Raw genomic sequence first — 16063 nt, forward strand, 5'->3', positions numbered from 1 at the left:
GAGATTCCTGGCTTTGAGCAGGTATCTGAAAGTGTTGTAAACTATTAATTTACTCTTCTTCGTCTGCATAGCCATTGATGTCTACTTACTACTTAAATCGTAAGAGTTGACTTGCTGAATACCTATGTTACCCATACCTATCTAGACTAGGAACCTGTAGTCAAGCTGTGCATGAGATGAGACGTAATGTAGTGAGTAGGAGTGTGAATTTTAAGTCAGGAAATCTCCAGCTGAAACTTTTGCCACAGCCATAAATTCACTAGCTGGCTTTTGGCAAGCTACAACCCTGTCAAATGCGGCCCTCTATATGGAGAGAATAATTCTAGCCTAATTCCAGGGCTTTCCTAGCCATGCTTAAGAACATAAGAACATAAGAACAGCCCCACTGGATCAGGCCATAGGCCCATCTAGTCCAGCTTCCTGTATCTCACAGCGGCCCACCAAATGCCCCAGGGAGCACACCAGATAACAAGAGACCAAATCCTGGTGCCCTCCCCTGCATCTGGCATTCTGACATAACCCATTTCTAAAATCAGGAGGTTGCGCATACACATCATGGCTTGTACCCCATAATGGATTTTTCCTCCAGAAACTTGTCCAATCCCCTTTTAAAGGCGTCTAGGCTAGACGCCAGCACCACATCCTGTGGCAAGGAGTTCCACAGACCGACCACACGCTGAGTAAAGAAATATTTTCTTCTGTCTGTCCTAACCCACCGAACACTCAATTTTAGTGGATGTCCCCTGGTTCTGGTATTATGTGAGAGTGTAAAGAGCATCTCCCTATCCACTCTGTCCATTCCCTGCATAATTTTGTATGTCTCAGTCATGTCCCCCCTCAAGCGTCTCTTTTCTAGGCTGAAGAGGCCCAAACGCCGTAGCCTTTCCTCATAAGGAAGGTGCCCCAGCCCCATAATCATCTTAGTCGCTCTCTTTTGCACCTTTTCCATTTCCACTATGTCTTTTTTGAGATGCGGCGACCAGAACTGGACACAATACTCCAGGTGTGGCCTTACCATCGATTTGTACAACGGCATTATAATACTTGCCGTTTTGTTCTCAATACCCTTCCTAATGATCCCAAGCATAGAATTGGCCTTCTTCACTGCCGCCGCACATTGGGTCGACACTTTCATCGACCTGTCCACCACCACCCCAAGATCTCTCTCCTGATCTGTCACAGACAGCTCAGAACCTATTAACCTATATGTGAAGTTTTGATTTTTTGCCCCAATGTGCATGACTTTACACTTACTGACATTGAAGCGCATCTGCCATATTGCTGCCCATTCTGCCAGTCTGGAGAGATCCTTCTGGAGCTCCTCACAATCACTTCTGGTCTTTACCACTCGGAAAAGTTTGGTGTTGTCTGCAAACTTAGCCACTTCACTGCTCAACCCTGTCTCCAGGTCATTTATGAAGAGGTTGAAAAGCACCGGTCTCAGGACAGATCCTTGGGGCACACCACTTTTCACCTCTCTCCATTGTGAAAATTGCCCATTGACACCCACTCTCTGCTTCCTGGCCTCCAACTAGTTCTCAATCCACGAGAGGACCTGTCCTCTAATTCCCTGACTGTGGAGTTTTTTCAGTAGCCTTTGGTGAGGGACCGTGTCAAACGCCTTCTGAAAGTCCAGATATATAATGTCCACGGGTTCTCTTGCATCCACATGCCTGTTGACCTTTTCAAAGAATTCTATAAGGTTGGTGAGGCAAGACTTACCCTTACAGAAGCCATGCTGACTCTCCCTCAGCAAGGCCTGTTCGTCTATGTGTTTTGAGATCCTATCTTTGATGAGGCATTCCACCATCTTACCCGGTATGGATGTTAGGCTGACCGGCCTATAGTTTCCCGGGTCCCCCCTCTTTCCCTTTTTAAAAATAGGCGTGACATTTGCTATCCTCCAATCTTCTGGCACCATGGCCGTTTTGAGGGACAAGTTGCATACCTTAGTCAAGTGATCTGCAACTTCATTCTTCAATTCCTTAATAACCCTTGGGTGGATGCCATCAGGGCCCGGTGACTTATTGATCTTTAATTTATCAATGAAGTCTGAAACATCTTCTCTTTTAACCTCTATCTGACTTAACTCCTCGGTCAGGAGGGGCCGTTCGGGCAGCGGTATCTGCCCAAGGTCTTCTGCCGTGAAGACAGATGCAAAGAACTCATTTAATTTCTCTGCCATCTCTAAGTCTCCTTTTATCTCCCCTTTCCCTCCCTCACCATCCAGAGGGCCAACCGCTTCTCTGGCAGGTTTCCTGCTTCTAACATATTTGAAGAAGCTTTTATTATTCCCCTTAATGTTGCCGGCCATGCGTTCCTCATAGTCTCGCTTGGCCTCCAGTATCACCTTCTTACATTTCTTTTGCCACAGTTTATGTTCCTTTTTATTCTCCTCATTAGGGCAAGACTTCCATTTACGGAAGGAAGCTTCTTTGCCCTTCACAGCCTCTCTAACTTGGCTGGTTAGCCATGCGGACACCCTCCTGGATTTAGTGGAACCCTTCTTTCTTTACAGTGCTACTTGAGATCTTTTTAAACTGGAGATGCTGCTAATCAGACTTGAGAACTTTGGCATGCAAAACTTGTGTACTGCCGATGAGCTGTAGTTCCTCTCTGGTACTTCTTGTGGAATTCAACATGTGGTGGATATATCCGAGGCAGACATAAAGTCAGGCAGCCTGTGTTATAGACAAAATTGTCTTCAATCTCTGACTCTGTACACTGTTAATATAATAGAAGAATGCAATAAAAAAAGTGTGGACCTACAACAAAATGTTGTATCCCCAGACTGTAGGAGATTGGAGTGTAGGTAGCCAGTATTGATCAGGAGCCTTGTAGTGCTCTACAGAGTCAAATCCTTCCTTTCTCTTCCATTTTCCTTTCCTTCAACTGACATACTCAAAATTCCATAGCTTAAGTCCTCTCAAGATTCCATAGGTCCATGTTGCACCATTTTGAATTTTTAAAAATGCATTACTCTTCTAATTTACCAGTGAATTTGTTCTGTGTACTCAAGGAACCCTGTAAATATGCAGAAACCACTAATTTGTTTTTGGATAGCCCAATTTTGTTTCCAAACAAATGCTCATGACCACCCAAATTCAGTACTGGAGAGAATTATTGATGATGTTCATATACAGTCATGGTGTTGAACTGCTTTGGGCAACGGGGAGAAAGAAGCCCTTGTGACATTCATCTCAGAAGGAAGATGAGAAAAAGGCACAAGTTTCTCTTTTCACAGTTTGTTTCTGTTACTTCCTGTTATGCATAGTAATTGTATGCTATTTATTTTAGGTTATACTCAGTTGGAGGTCGAGATGGTAGTTCTTGTTTGAGTTCCATGGAGTATTATGATCCCCACACAAACAAATGGAACATGTGCGCTCCAATGTGTAAGAGAAGAGGAGGTGTGGGAGTGGCTACCTGCGACGGTTTCCTCTACGCAGTTGGGGGCCACGACACCCCTGCTTCTAATCATTGCTCCAGACTTCTGGATTATGTTGAAAGGTATCCATCCTGTATGTGTTTATATGTGGTTTTTCTGAATGCAAACTAGCTTATTTAAATATTTATTTAGCTTTTCTCTTTTATATATTTATTTAAATATTCAAACTGATTCATGAAAAGTAACAGTCACAACTACAAAAAAAGAAAACAATAAAGTTGAAACATTGGCCTGGTATTTATTATTCCAGTGTACAATAAAAAATGTTTTTTCAGCAAATCTATAATTCTGCTTTCTTTCAGCGGTGTTCTTATAATCTATTCTTTTGGTTATTAGAGATATTTCATAAAAATGTCCAATGATGGCCATTGGTATCCTTCTTCTTTTTCCTCCTTCTGCCTTTGATTTTTCATTTATTGGCCTTATAGAATGAAGACTTATGTTGTTATGAAGACAACAATTTAATTTTTATTATCACATGACAAACAGCCCAATCCTGAAATCCTTGCCGGGCACCACAAAGTGCTTTATGGCACATTTGTGACACCTGGAGCCGGTACTGTGTATCAGTGCTGGCTTCAGGCATCACAAACATGCCATAAAGCACTTTGCAGTGCCTAGCAAGGAGTAAGCGCCAGCTCTGGGCCAGTGCTAGTCGGCACTGAGCCTCAGCACCACGAAGAGGATGCTGCACCGCCACCAGAAGTAAGCAAGACCACCAGGTGGCAGCGTGGCTTTTCAGGGTGGGGGAGGCAGTGGGAGGGTGGAACTGGATGGGCAGAGGGGAGGGTCAGGCCCACAAGGTGGGTGGAGATGGCGGCAGTGTTCAAATACAGACACAAAGCCAAGGAGACTCATTGCCGCTGGCTGCTGTCTGCCCAAGGGAAGGGAGCGAACTTTTCCTCCGAGGAGACCCCAGTGGTAGCTGCAGTGCCTACAGGATCCAGCGGTTGCCATTTTGGTGCCGCTGGAGCCCTGGGCACCAACAACTTCAGGATTGGGCCCAAAATTTGGTTATCTTCTCCTCCCTTGAATAGTAAGCACAATTTTTAATTTTTCAGTTTATTGTAAAATAATTACATATATGGTTGGCAACCTTCAGTCTCGAAAGACTATGATATAAGCCTACAGCACCTGGTATTCCCAAGCGGTTTCCCACCCAAGTACTAACCAGGCCTGACCCTGCTTAGCTTCCGAGATCACATGAGATCGGGCATATGCAGGGTAACAGTTGCTGCATATTCCAAAATTTATATTGCATACTTTAACAAATAGTTTAAAGTATTTGGGCATACATGAAGATCATTCTTTTCATGCCCATTATAGGTCTGTGGCTAAGGGATTACAACAATCAGTGTTAGCAAACACATGCCTGGGCAATAACTGTAACTGAGTGCAGGACTGTCTTTGTCAGCAGCTAAGAATCAAGGTGAATGCTTGCCAAAAAAACAAAAACAAAAACAAAAACAGACCAAACTAAAGAAATTAGGATGTTGGTTTGTTTCTGGTTTGTTTTGTTTTTAAGTAAATGAGTTATAAGGAACTAATGGAACTACTTAGCACTCCCCCACCCCAACAATCCAAATGGGTAAAACTCTAGTGTAGTTGTTAAGGAAATGCCTTTATTCTGCTAAGAAATGGCTGCATGCTTCATCTTTGTAATACTTAATGTGCCTCAGGGTGAAACCACAAAGTTCCTGAATACAAAAAGAAATCCATTTAGAGACACTTCGTCTGAAAGCAAGGAGGAAGGCTTTTGAGCAATCCCATCGCTATAACAGTCTGCCAAAATAATACTGCATTAATATTAATTTGCAACTGGAAAATATTGGCAAGTTTATTGTAGTCTTAATACAATGCTAATGATAAAAATATATCTAGCATTCCTTCAGATACAAAATTATTTGTAAAGTAAAATAAGGGGGGAAAAATGCTGTAAATTGTTTTACAGAAAACAATGAAAGCCAAAGTAAATCTGCTTTATATCCTAACTAATGAGGAACAGAAAGTAGAAGATGTTTTTGACAATCAGTATTTAATATAGGCCCGAGATATGCATGTTTAATCTGTTGAAGAAATGTGAAATACAAGTTTGTGATTTATACTGCATTCACCTATGATATAGGTCAAAGAATATGTGCATCAGAGCAGTGACATACCAAGGACAGGGTGTTTGGGACAGTCTGCCCTAGGTGTCAAATACAATGAGCAGCTGGTACAGACCTGGCTTCCGCCTGGAGAATTTTGGAGGTCTGCCCATGGCTTCAAATGGCCAGTATACCTGGCCTCTCCCAGGGATTTGCTGCCTAATTCTTTGAATGCCAACGCAGATCTGGCCTTACCCATGGATCTCAATGCAGACACCAGGTCTACTCATTTCTTTAAGCAGCCAAGGACAGGTCAGTGGGTGCAGTCCACCTTGGGTGTCAAATAAAGTGTAGAGGTACACCTCTACATTAGTGCCAGTTTATATGGAATGGAAATCCTATCAGGTCACATACAGCACATTCAATGTGCAATGTGCATTCACCATGTTGCAAAACATCCTTTTAATTGTCCTTATGCATGGCCAGGCTGGTTTTGGGCTGGTTTCCACTCAGTGGTATTTCCACTCAGTTATTCACCTCATCAACAACCTTAATATGATTCACTACGACAAGATGTAGTATGATGTTCAATAATTTAAGTGGTATTTTTAAGAGGATTAAATATATTCATGAAAGATGAAAGGTCAATAGTGTTAGCCATGATAAGTAAATGGTGTTTCCATGTCCTGCTCTTCATTCTTTGGATGCTACAATATATTAACGTTCTACGTAAGTAGGAACGGGGTCAAAAGATAGGCACATGCCTCCACCTTCTGAAATACTGGGCTTTCTGATAGAGCCCGAGATAGGAAAGAAAATGAGTGCAATCATATACATAGAGAGATTCTGAAAATTAATAGGGACCGTCAAGAGTAAGACTTCATTTAGCATTATGGATAATCTGGTTCTGAATGGTTGGAGAAAGCCTCAGGCAGCGGTTCTCAAACTCTCACAAGAGTTTGAGCCGCTGTAAGCCTTGGTGAGGGCGAGGGGGGGGGGAAGCAACATGATCCCCAGGATCGCATCGCTCAGGGGACTGCAGAGACTGGCATTTACTGCAGTGTCCTGGGGGTGCGGGGAGTCCTGCATGAGTGTCTGCAGGGCTCCCGCGCCTCCAGAAAGTGAAAGCAGTGCGATTGTGCTCCACCTCCGCAAAACTGCAAGTAGAGCGCAATTGCTCTACTTTCACTTTTAGAAGGCTCGTGCAGGCCTCCCTACACCCCCAGGATGCTGTTGCAGGAACTGGCAAGTAAATGCCAGTCCCTGCAGCCCCCAGAGCTGCCCCCTTAAGGGGGCAGAGGCCAGGGCCCTCTGGCTGGGGCGTCGCCTAAGGAAATAGTCATCTGGGTCTAATAAATTGACTAATTGGGTCAACTGTGACTTGATTCAGCCCATATTAAGTAGTGTTGTGTCAGCTTCAAAAGTGGTTGAATTAGAGGAATGTACCAAAGACATGGACAATATTTTACTGGTCAGATAATTGGGGACGACTGTCTTTTTGCCTGTTTGCTAGAAAGATTGCATTAAGGAAGGTGTTTACAAATAATCTGTTCAAAGAATGAAAGAAGTCTGGTTTTGATATTGAGGATCAGCTTGATTGCTAAATAGATTGCCAGTCCTATCCAACTTTCCAGGGCCCGTGCTGCTGTGCCAATAGGGTATGCAGTGCTTTCTGTGTTAGAGAAGCAGTCACAGAGGCCTCCTCAAGATATGGGAACATTTTTTCCCTTACCTCGGGGCTGTATTGCGGCTGCACCAGTACTGGAAAATTGGATAGGATTTGGGCCCTAAGTTGGCATGGAATATCTCTTCTCTTTCTTTATGCAGGTATGATCCAAAAACAGATACTTGGACAATGGTTGCTCCCTTGAGCATGCCTCGTGATGCAGTTGGTGTTTGTATCCTTGGTGATAAATTATATGCAGTAGGTGGCTATGATGGCCAGACGTACCTGAACACTATGGAATCGTATGACCCTCAAACTAATGAATGGACACAGGTATCTATTGTGTTATGTTTTGTACATTTTTCACAAAGAGCTTGTTGGGGCTGGTAGACAAAATCCTCACAGTAGACTAGGTGTCATTTAGCCTACAACCAGAGCAAGAATTTATTTGAAGGAAGTGTACATTGTTTCCTGCGTAACCAAGAAAAAGTTCTATAAAAATAATGAAAGGATCTTGTTATTGGTATCACACAATTCCTATTTGTCTGATTTCCCATTGAAGTAGATATTTTTGCTTTTAAATTTGACAGTTCTTCGGCTTGAAAATGCATCAGGACTTGTAAAAGAATAAAAGAGAAGCATTGGTGAAAGGGGCTTCCCCCCAGTTTTGTACTTTTAAAAAAATTTATTCTGCTGAAAAGGCACTTTATTGACATGCTATGTTTCTACATGTTGTTGTACAGAAATGTACAAATAAGGCATACACTACTTTCACTAAATGCTGTTCTTATATGTTATTTCCAGTTATAAACTTTTTAAAGCAATTGTATTAAGATATTCAGTTTTATAGCTTGACAAAATCCTGCTGTCTTTGATCTAAGTATGAATTGTTCCATCACATCTCAGTGAGGAATCACACTCTAGTGAGACAGGTCATCATTGTTTCCATTGTATGTATCAGTGGTTCTCAAACTGGTGGGTCGCGACCCACCAGTTCATGTAAAGGTTCCCTCAGCCCTCTGCAGCGCTCCCTGAGGCTTGGAACGTTTGGAGAAAGTGTGTGCAAAGCACTTCCTGCACAGGGCTCCCCGCACCTCCTGCAGCCTGCTGCAGCCCTGTCTTCATAAAGTACGTCACAAGCACTCCACTTGCCCCCCCTTAGTGGCGTGATCCTGGGGATCATGTCACTGCCCTAGCCCCTCCCCCTCAAGAACTTACTGAGATAGAGAACTCCCATAGATAGAGAATATGTGGCTGAAGACTGACACGGCAACATTTCCCCAAGCCACTGTGCCACATACATCAAATTCAAACAGGAGCGGCTTCTAAACAACATACAGAAAAGGAAGTATTGGAGCAAGAGTCTTGTTTTTATTGTTTCTGTGGTGGGCGCTGCTCTGCCAGGCAAACGGACTAATGAGCAAGGGGGCAGACTGTCTAAAAACCATTATGATATTCATAAACTTTATATGATTCTAGAAGGATTTTATTATTCTGCTTGAATTCACTGTAAGGTGTTATTGTGAACAGTGTCAGAATTCATATTTGCTGTGTAGAAGAATGCCATATCTGAAAAATTCACTTTAAAAGTTGCTCAGCAATACTTCAAGTTTCATGAAAATACTCATTTTACCCATAAAGGAAGATAATTCTGGTCTGATATGTCAATGCTTCACCTTTTGAGGGTTTTGCATTTCATTGTTCACTTTATTTTGGATGTCATAGGGAAGAATGGCAGGATAGACTGTACAAATTTCACAACTTTAAGTGTAATATAGTATAGGCAATTACTTCTAAAAGCAGTATTTTGTGAAAAATGGTAATAACCCCCAAGTTCCTAAGAGCTGAAATGAATGTGTTTTTCTTGTATGTCACAATAGTATGGGAAATCACTTATAGGGCGCAATCCTAAACACAAGTTAGGCTGGCGCAAGTCCCTAGGAGGGTCACAAAATGTGTGTAAAGCACATTTGTGCCTCCTTGGGAGCAAGCCCCACCAGTGCATGGAGATGCTCCGGCACATGGAGGCTACATCCAGCCTCCATGGCAAATTGCAGAGGGAGCCTTGCATTGGCTGAGCTCAGCCGACACAGGTTCTGGGGTTGGCTGGGGGGAGGCAGGAGGGAGGCGTTTCAGGATGGGGGGAGCAGGCAGAGGGCAGTCCCAGGGGCGGGCGGGCAGGGAGCGGGAGGTGCGCTGGGATCAGGCTGTTATGCTGAATCCCAACTGCTATTCCCAAGCAGCACAGAGCGACTTTAAGCCACTCCACTCTCCTCAGACTTGTGCCACCTCCAGAGGTGGCGCAAGTCTGAGGAGACCCATTGGGGCTGCAGTGGCTTGCCTGGGGGTAAGAGTAAGTTTCCCCTTACCTCTGGCTGAGGCAGTTTGGCGCCCTATCTCGAGCAGGATACAGCGCAAGCCTCCTAACTTGACTGTTCCAGCGCAAGATAGGATTGCGATGTTAAAGTATGATTTTTCAAAATCCATGCTGCAAAATAACCTTGTTATTCATGTATTCCCTTCTAGTTGTGTACTTGTTTCATTTTAAAGTGCTTTCAGTATAATCTTAGAAAATATACAATTGTTGTACATTTTTAATGAATGTACACATTTAATGAATTAAACATTCAATTTTGTATTCCTGTTCCAATCCCAGCAATACAGTTTGGAGTTCTTTTCTACATCCAACTTTATTTTATCAAATTTAGTCTTTTCATCTTAAAAGTGATCTCTAGGCATCTGCATTTCGAAGCAGATGGTCAGTATATTGCTAATAATAAAAAATAAAAAATATTTTGTCCTGGGGTAAACCCCAGTAGCCACTATGGGTCAACCTGGATCTGTATAGCCACTACTGGGGTGGATGTGGTGGGATTAGCTACCAAATGTAGTCTGTATATGCTGTCATAGGAAACTGGGTTGGGCAGGGGGTGGTAGGAGGTACAACTTTCTGCTGTTTTTCCCTTCCCCATTGTTAGTTCTACATACTCCTTCCCTATGGAGTTAGTTCTACATACACCAGATGTGTTGATATAGTGTTTTTCTAGTGTTGGAGGACTGTCTATAGACTGAAGCACTCTTCAGACTACATACATGATTGACATATTTTGAGTTAGAGGTGTTTGAAAATGGCATTATTTTACTCAGAAGCAAGTCCATTGTGTTCTGTAAGACTTAAATTATAATCCTACATTACTCACCAGAAACAACACCTCTATTTGTTCACCCATCTGAAGGTGAACAAATATAACAATTATGGCCAGGAAATAGGGGGCAATGTTTGGTCTTCTCTTTAACATATCAGCACATTTTCTGTTCACATTGACTCCTGAGAAGTAAATGCCACAAAACTATAGGCATTTCACACTCCTGACTTTAGATCTTGAAGCGCATATTTCTTTCTTCTCTGCAGATGGCAAGTCTAAATATCGGAAGAGCTGGGGCCTGTGTCGTAGTCATAAAGCAACCCTGACTTTGTCTACAGTGGATTTTATTGACATCCAGGTGGATTTTTCTGTCAGATGAACAAGAAAGAAAACTTTGTTGAGCATATGGATCAATAGATACAGTCAGCACTCTGTTGATCACAAACTTGAAGTTTTAAAATGGGGAGGAAAAGAAAATAGAGGGTTTGATGCCTTTTCCGATCATTACACACTGCTCAGTGAGTGAACAAGAAAAAAAATCAATCTGTTGGAGGAGCTAATGAATGAACATAAAAGGAGTGTTGGTGCTGCTCTGTGGACTGTGTAATACAGACTTGGCAAATGGGCAGCATTCAAGACCAACTCTTCACAAAGAGCAGAGTGACCGAATGATGTTCATAGCACTGGACGTTTTAACTCTGGAACCATCATAGCACACTAAGTCACTTTTTAAACTATAGTTTTATTAAAAGAAAATGTAGGTAATTGAGTTTCTCTCTCTCACAAGGCCTTATCTTCACGTGGTTTACGCTTTGCCATGTACACAGACAGTAATAAACATGAATCTCAGTCTCTTTCTAAAATAATGAAAGAAGGTTGAAAAAGTTTAGCTCTCTTTCCTCATCAGAAACAATTCAACAAACACAATGATTGTTTCCTTTGACTGCCCTTCCCACTAGAGTTAGGGCCCAATCCTATCCAGTTTTCCAGTGCTGGTGCAGCTGTGCCAATAGGGCATGTACTGCATGGGGGGGGGGGGGGACGACAGCCACAAAGGCCTCCTCAAGGTATGGGAACATTTGTTGCCTTAACTTTGGGGCTGCACTGCAGTTGCACCGGTACTGGAAAGTTGGATAGGATTGAGCCCTTCCTCATTATCTCTGAGATTGCACTTACGTTGGACTTTTGAGTGTTTGGGAGAGATCTTAGTGCTGGTGGAAAACTTAAGTCTTTTGGCCCATTGGGGCTTCACTACAAAAACCAAGAGCCAAAGGAACATTCTTACAAATCTACCTTAATTTCTTATTTAAGCATGAGAATTCTTGTCTCTTTCAGTACTTTTGTGTTCTTCCTGCATGTGGGATGCTTGTGGAAAACTGGAAAACAATAGCTTCAGTGCTATCACCTAACTTAACAGATAACATGCAACAATTCTAAGGCACTTCCTGTCTGGCCTAGAAGTACAGTAGGGGAGACAAAAATGGTAAAATGCTTATAATTTGCGTAGTATCTGTCTAGTCCAACTCAGCCGAATTTTAACTATGACAAAGTACCTTCATTTATTGTTGCAAGGTAAGACATTACATGACAGAAGTGTGTAACCATCTCCTAACACTTTTTTAAAAATGAGATTCAGCTGCAAGGACCTGCCAGTTTGGTTAGAGGAGCAACAGGAGAGGGAAAAGAAGGACCAGCCTACCCATGAGGCTGAATGAATTGGTGGAGGTGTCTATCCAGAGCCTCAATGCTCTTCTCACTCATTGAAAGTGAACGAGAAGAGTATCAGAGCCATGCAACCCCTCTTCCTCCAGTGATACTGCTGCAAACAAGCAATCCCAGCGGCCTGAGATCCTGTTCCAGTAGCTGTGCTGTGCTGCATCTTCCATTCCCAACATTGCCCAGCCTGTTTTGGAGGGGGAAAAAAAACAGCCGGGCAAACCAAAAGAAGAAGCAGAGCAGAGAGCATAAGTGGAGGTCCTCTGGTATGACTCCACTGCTGCCATTTCTCAGCTGAGCCAAATACTTCTTCAAAATATGTTTGAGCAGGCATGGTGGTAGCAGAAGAGGCTTCCTTCTTTCCTCCCACCATGGGCAGCTGAAAGGAGTAAGAAAGGAGGAAGCAACAGCAGATTTGGGGCAGTTGGGTCACGCATAAAAATGTTTTTTAAAGAGAGGACAGGAAATGTGGGTGTCACTTCAGCTGCCACCTCAGCTGGTCCAGGGGGAAAAGATGTGTTGCCCCTTTCCAACCATTTGTGCTCACAATCTCCACTATCCAGCTGCTATTCCATCCAGGGTGAAAGTTATGGGTGGCTGTATTTTTTCTTCCATAGATGGAAAAGCATCAGGAAGTGATTTAGGGTAGACTAACAGTCAGAGGGAAATGATGAAGTGACTCACACCCCACCTTTGTCTTCCATCTATCCAAACTACCTCCTGAAACTGCTATTCGTTTTAGAAAAGAAAAGAAAAAGTTAAAGAAACTGTTACACACTTCTTAATGTCTTCTTTGGCTCTATGAATGTTGGTTCATTGTGTATAAGGAAGAAATGACAAATCAGGTGGTTTTGGCATAATGCATCTCAGTAGCAGAGCATCTGTTTGCATGGATGAAGTCCCAGTAAAACATTGTCAGTCACTTAGCCTTTGCAAAGAACTGCTTTGTATAAGAATGAGCTGCAGAAGTCATATTGTTGTGGTCACTAAATGCCCCCTGACATTACATGGTCGTCACTGTTGGCTGTACTATGTCATAAGCATGATTGAACTCTCATATCACAGCACTGCAATGAGATTTGTTTCATTGGTGCATGGATAAGAGTCTAATGTCATTAATGACCTCAGTTGTAGCAGGAATAAAGCTTTGCCTGAAGCTCTGGAAGATGCTGCCAGTGAGTTTTGTCATTAAGCAAGTTTTGCATTGAGAAGAATTGAAGTGTGACATTTCCCCATTCAGACCCACGTGCTAGCTAAATAAAACATTTGTGTCCCAGTAATTCTGGTGCTTTCATTTTTTCAATTATCTGTAGATATTAGTAGATGAACTGTGGGGGTAGAACAATACAAATTCTGTAATTTGATCATAATTTGAATAGTGTCATATAATAAGGAGCAAAATACACTTCTGTTTTGATACCTATGAAAATATAGAGCTAAAGAGTGTGCTCCTCCTTGTGCGACATTGAGGATTTTCCTTCATGAAGCTAGAATTCATGTGACCCTGAAAGTCCCCTCAATATGTTTGCTATATTTTCTGATTAGCCTGTACCAGGTGGGTCTTGGGTCAAGCTGGCACTCTAAACAGAGCAGGGGTCAAGCAGAAGCAAGAGTTCTAGCAGAAGATCCAGAAGTTGGACAGATTTGCAGGTAGGCATATTGGGGGGGGGGGGGAATAATAGTTCCAGAGAGGCAACTCCCATAGAGATCTGGAGCTTACTGAGAGCTGATATAGCCTGCAGCCTAGTCCAGTCAGCTAGGCTATGCCTGCCATACAGGGCCATGCCTGATTTTGAAAGTGCTAGTTCCTGGACTCTTGAGGAAATTTTGGCACATATGACTAACCTCATATGTAAATTAAATACAACTGTTCATCTGTTACATGCTAGATCAGCAATTTTCAACCCTTTTCATCTCATGGCACACTGACAAGGTGCTAAACTTGTCAAGGCACACCATCAGTTGTTGGACAAGGCACACCATGCTGCTGGTAGGGAGTTCAAATCCCCCAGTTGCCCTACTAACAAATAACCTTCCCCCAAATTCCCACAGCACACCAAAGTGCCATGGCACACTGTTTGAAAATTGCTGTGCTAGATTTATGGGAAAAACATATTTTCAGTTAGAATCTGTGAATAGTTAGGGGTACCTAAATCCTTTGAACTCGATGGATGAAGGCACACTTTCATCTTTCTGGCTTTGGACAGTTGAGCAGCTGTGAAATCAATTAGTTTAATTTGATTTTTAGTATTATTGATTTGTTTACATGTTTACACTGATGTTGTGAACCTCCTTGAGCAATCAGAGAAAGACAGGGTATAAATGTTTTAAATGGATCATTAAATAATGGATCATTAAATAAAAGTGATTTACAAACCTCCCTCAGTAGGATTCATTTCACTCATTCTTTCTGAGCTGACTCATCATGAGCTACTTTTATTTTCTCTGTCCTACTTGCCTCCACTTCCCCTTCTTCTCCTTTCACTCCCTGGATTGGGAAAGGAAGAGGGGGACAGAGAAAAGGAGTGCATGTGAAGAGTGGAGAGCTAGATCATTAGAGAGTGGGAAGAGCAGTGGCTGGCAATCAGGTAAGACAAGGCAGCATTTGGCATGCCACCTCACCTAGCAGGGGGTCTTGAGCTGGCCCTGGTGGCGATGGTGACTAGGCAATGTGGTGAGTAAGCTTGCCTGATCATTATCATATTCAAAATGGAAGGATAGCAGCAGACCTCCCACTGGAAGAATGGGGCAAGTGCCCCAGGCACAGAGCTCACATGACTCCAGGATTTCTCAGGAAACCTTAATGGGGCTCTTCATGCAGTTGGAAACTGTACTTCCATAAGAACCGCCCCACTGGATCAGCCATAGGCCCATCTAGTCCAGCTTCCTGTATTTCACAGCAGCCCACCAAATGCCCCAGAGAGCACACCAGATAACAAGAGACCTCATCCTGGTGCCCTCCCTTGCATCTGGCATTCTGACATGGCCCATTTCTAAAATCAGGAGGTTGCACATGCACATCATGGCTTGTAAACCGTAATAGATTTTTCCTCCAGAAACTTGTCCAATCCCCTTTTAAAGGCAACCAGGCCAGATGTCATCACCACATCCTGTGGCAAGGAGTTCCACAGACCAACCACACGCTGAGTAAAGAAATATTTTCTTTTGTCTGTTCTAACTCTCCCAACACTCAATTTTAGTGGTTGTCCCCTGGTTCTGGTGTTATGTGAGAGTGTAAAGAGCATCTTTCTATCCACTCTGTCCATCCCCTGCATAATTTTGTATGTCTCAATCATGTCCCCCCTCACGCGCCTCTTTTCTAGGCTGAAGAGGCCCAAACGCTGTAGCCTTTCCTCATAAGGAAGGTGCCCCAGCCCCGTAATCATCTTAGTCACTCTCTTTTGCACCTTTTCCATCTCTACTATGTCTTTTTTGAGATGCGGCAACCAGAACTGGACACAATACTCCAGGTGTGGCCTTACCATCGATTTGTACAATGGCATTATAATATTAGCCGTTTTGTTCTCAATACCTTTTCTAATAATCCCAAGCATTCCAGATTTCCAGAAGCACAGTTTAAGACCATGGGAAATCCTCAGAGGGCTTCTCTTTTGGTCCTGGAGTTGCGTGAGGTTCCATTGTGCTTCAGGAGAGCAGGGGAGGTGGCTTCACACGTGGAGGGGAGGTGCAGCTTCATGGTGCTTTGCTCCAAGACACCTCAAGAGGAGGTCTGCTGCTGGGGAAGGAATTCTCTGTATCACCCCATCCAACTGGCTAGATGCAGGTTTCTTTGACTTTCCTCATGCCATATGTCTTTTATCACTTGCTAAAGTGTTATAAAGTGGTTTTGCTCTGCAGTGCTCTCCACTTCCACAGCTTCATCTACTGAGGGAAGGGGATGGATGAAATGATCTGTACATAGGGATTTTTAGTTTTAATGTGTCCAGTGGTAGCAGAAAACACTGACGCCTTTGGGAGGGAAGCACACAGGGCTAACATA

At 43.1% G+C, this 16063-nt stretch overlaps 1 protein-coding gene and 1 pseudogene across 2 annotated transcripts in view; one reads left to right on the plus strand and one right to left on the minus strand.

The window, feature by feature from the left end:
- KLHL1 (kelch like family member 1) overlaps positions 1-10673 on the plus strand; it is a 230053-nt gene extending 219380 nt beyond the window's left edge. For both annotated transcript variants that reach the window (XM_066620078.1, XM_066620079.1), the window contains 3 exons: positions 3298-3510; positions 7363-7534; positions 10614-10673. In XM_066620078.1, coding sequence (XP_066476175.1) covers positions 3298-3510; positions 7363-7534; positions 10614-10673 — 445 coding nt within the window. The remainder of the gene's footprint in view (positions 1-3297; positions 3511-7362; positions 7535-10613) is intronic.
- On the minus strand, positions 4571-4690 carry LOC136646897 (5S ribosomal RNA; annotated as a pseudogene).
- Positions 10674-16063: the final 5390 nt, after the last annotated feature.

This window comes from Tiliqua scincoides, chromosome 3 (genome assembly GCF_035046505.1).
Source record: "Tiliqua scincoides isolate rTilSci1 chromosome 3, rTilSci1.hap2, whole genome shotgun sequence".
Lineage (NCBI taxonomy): Eukaryota > Metazoa > Chordata > Lepidosauria > Squamata > Scincidae > Tiliqua > Tiliqua scincoides.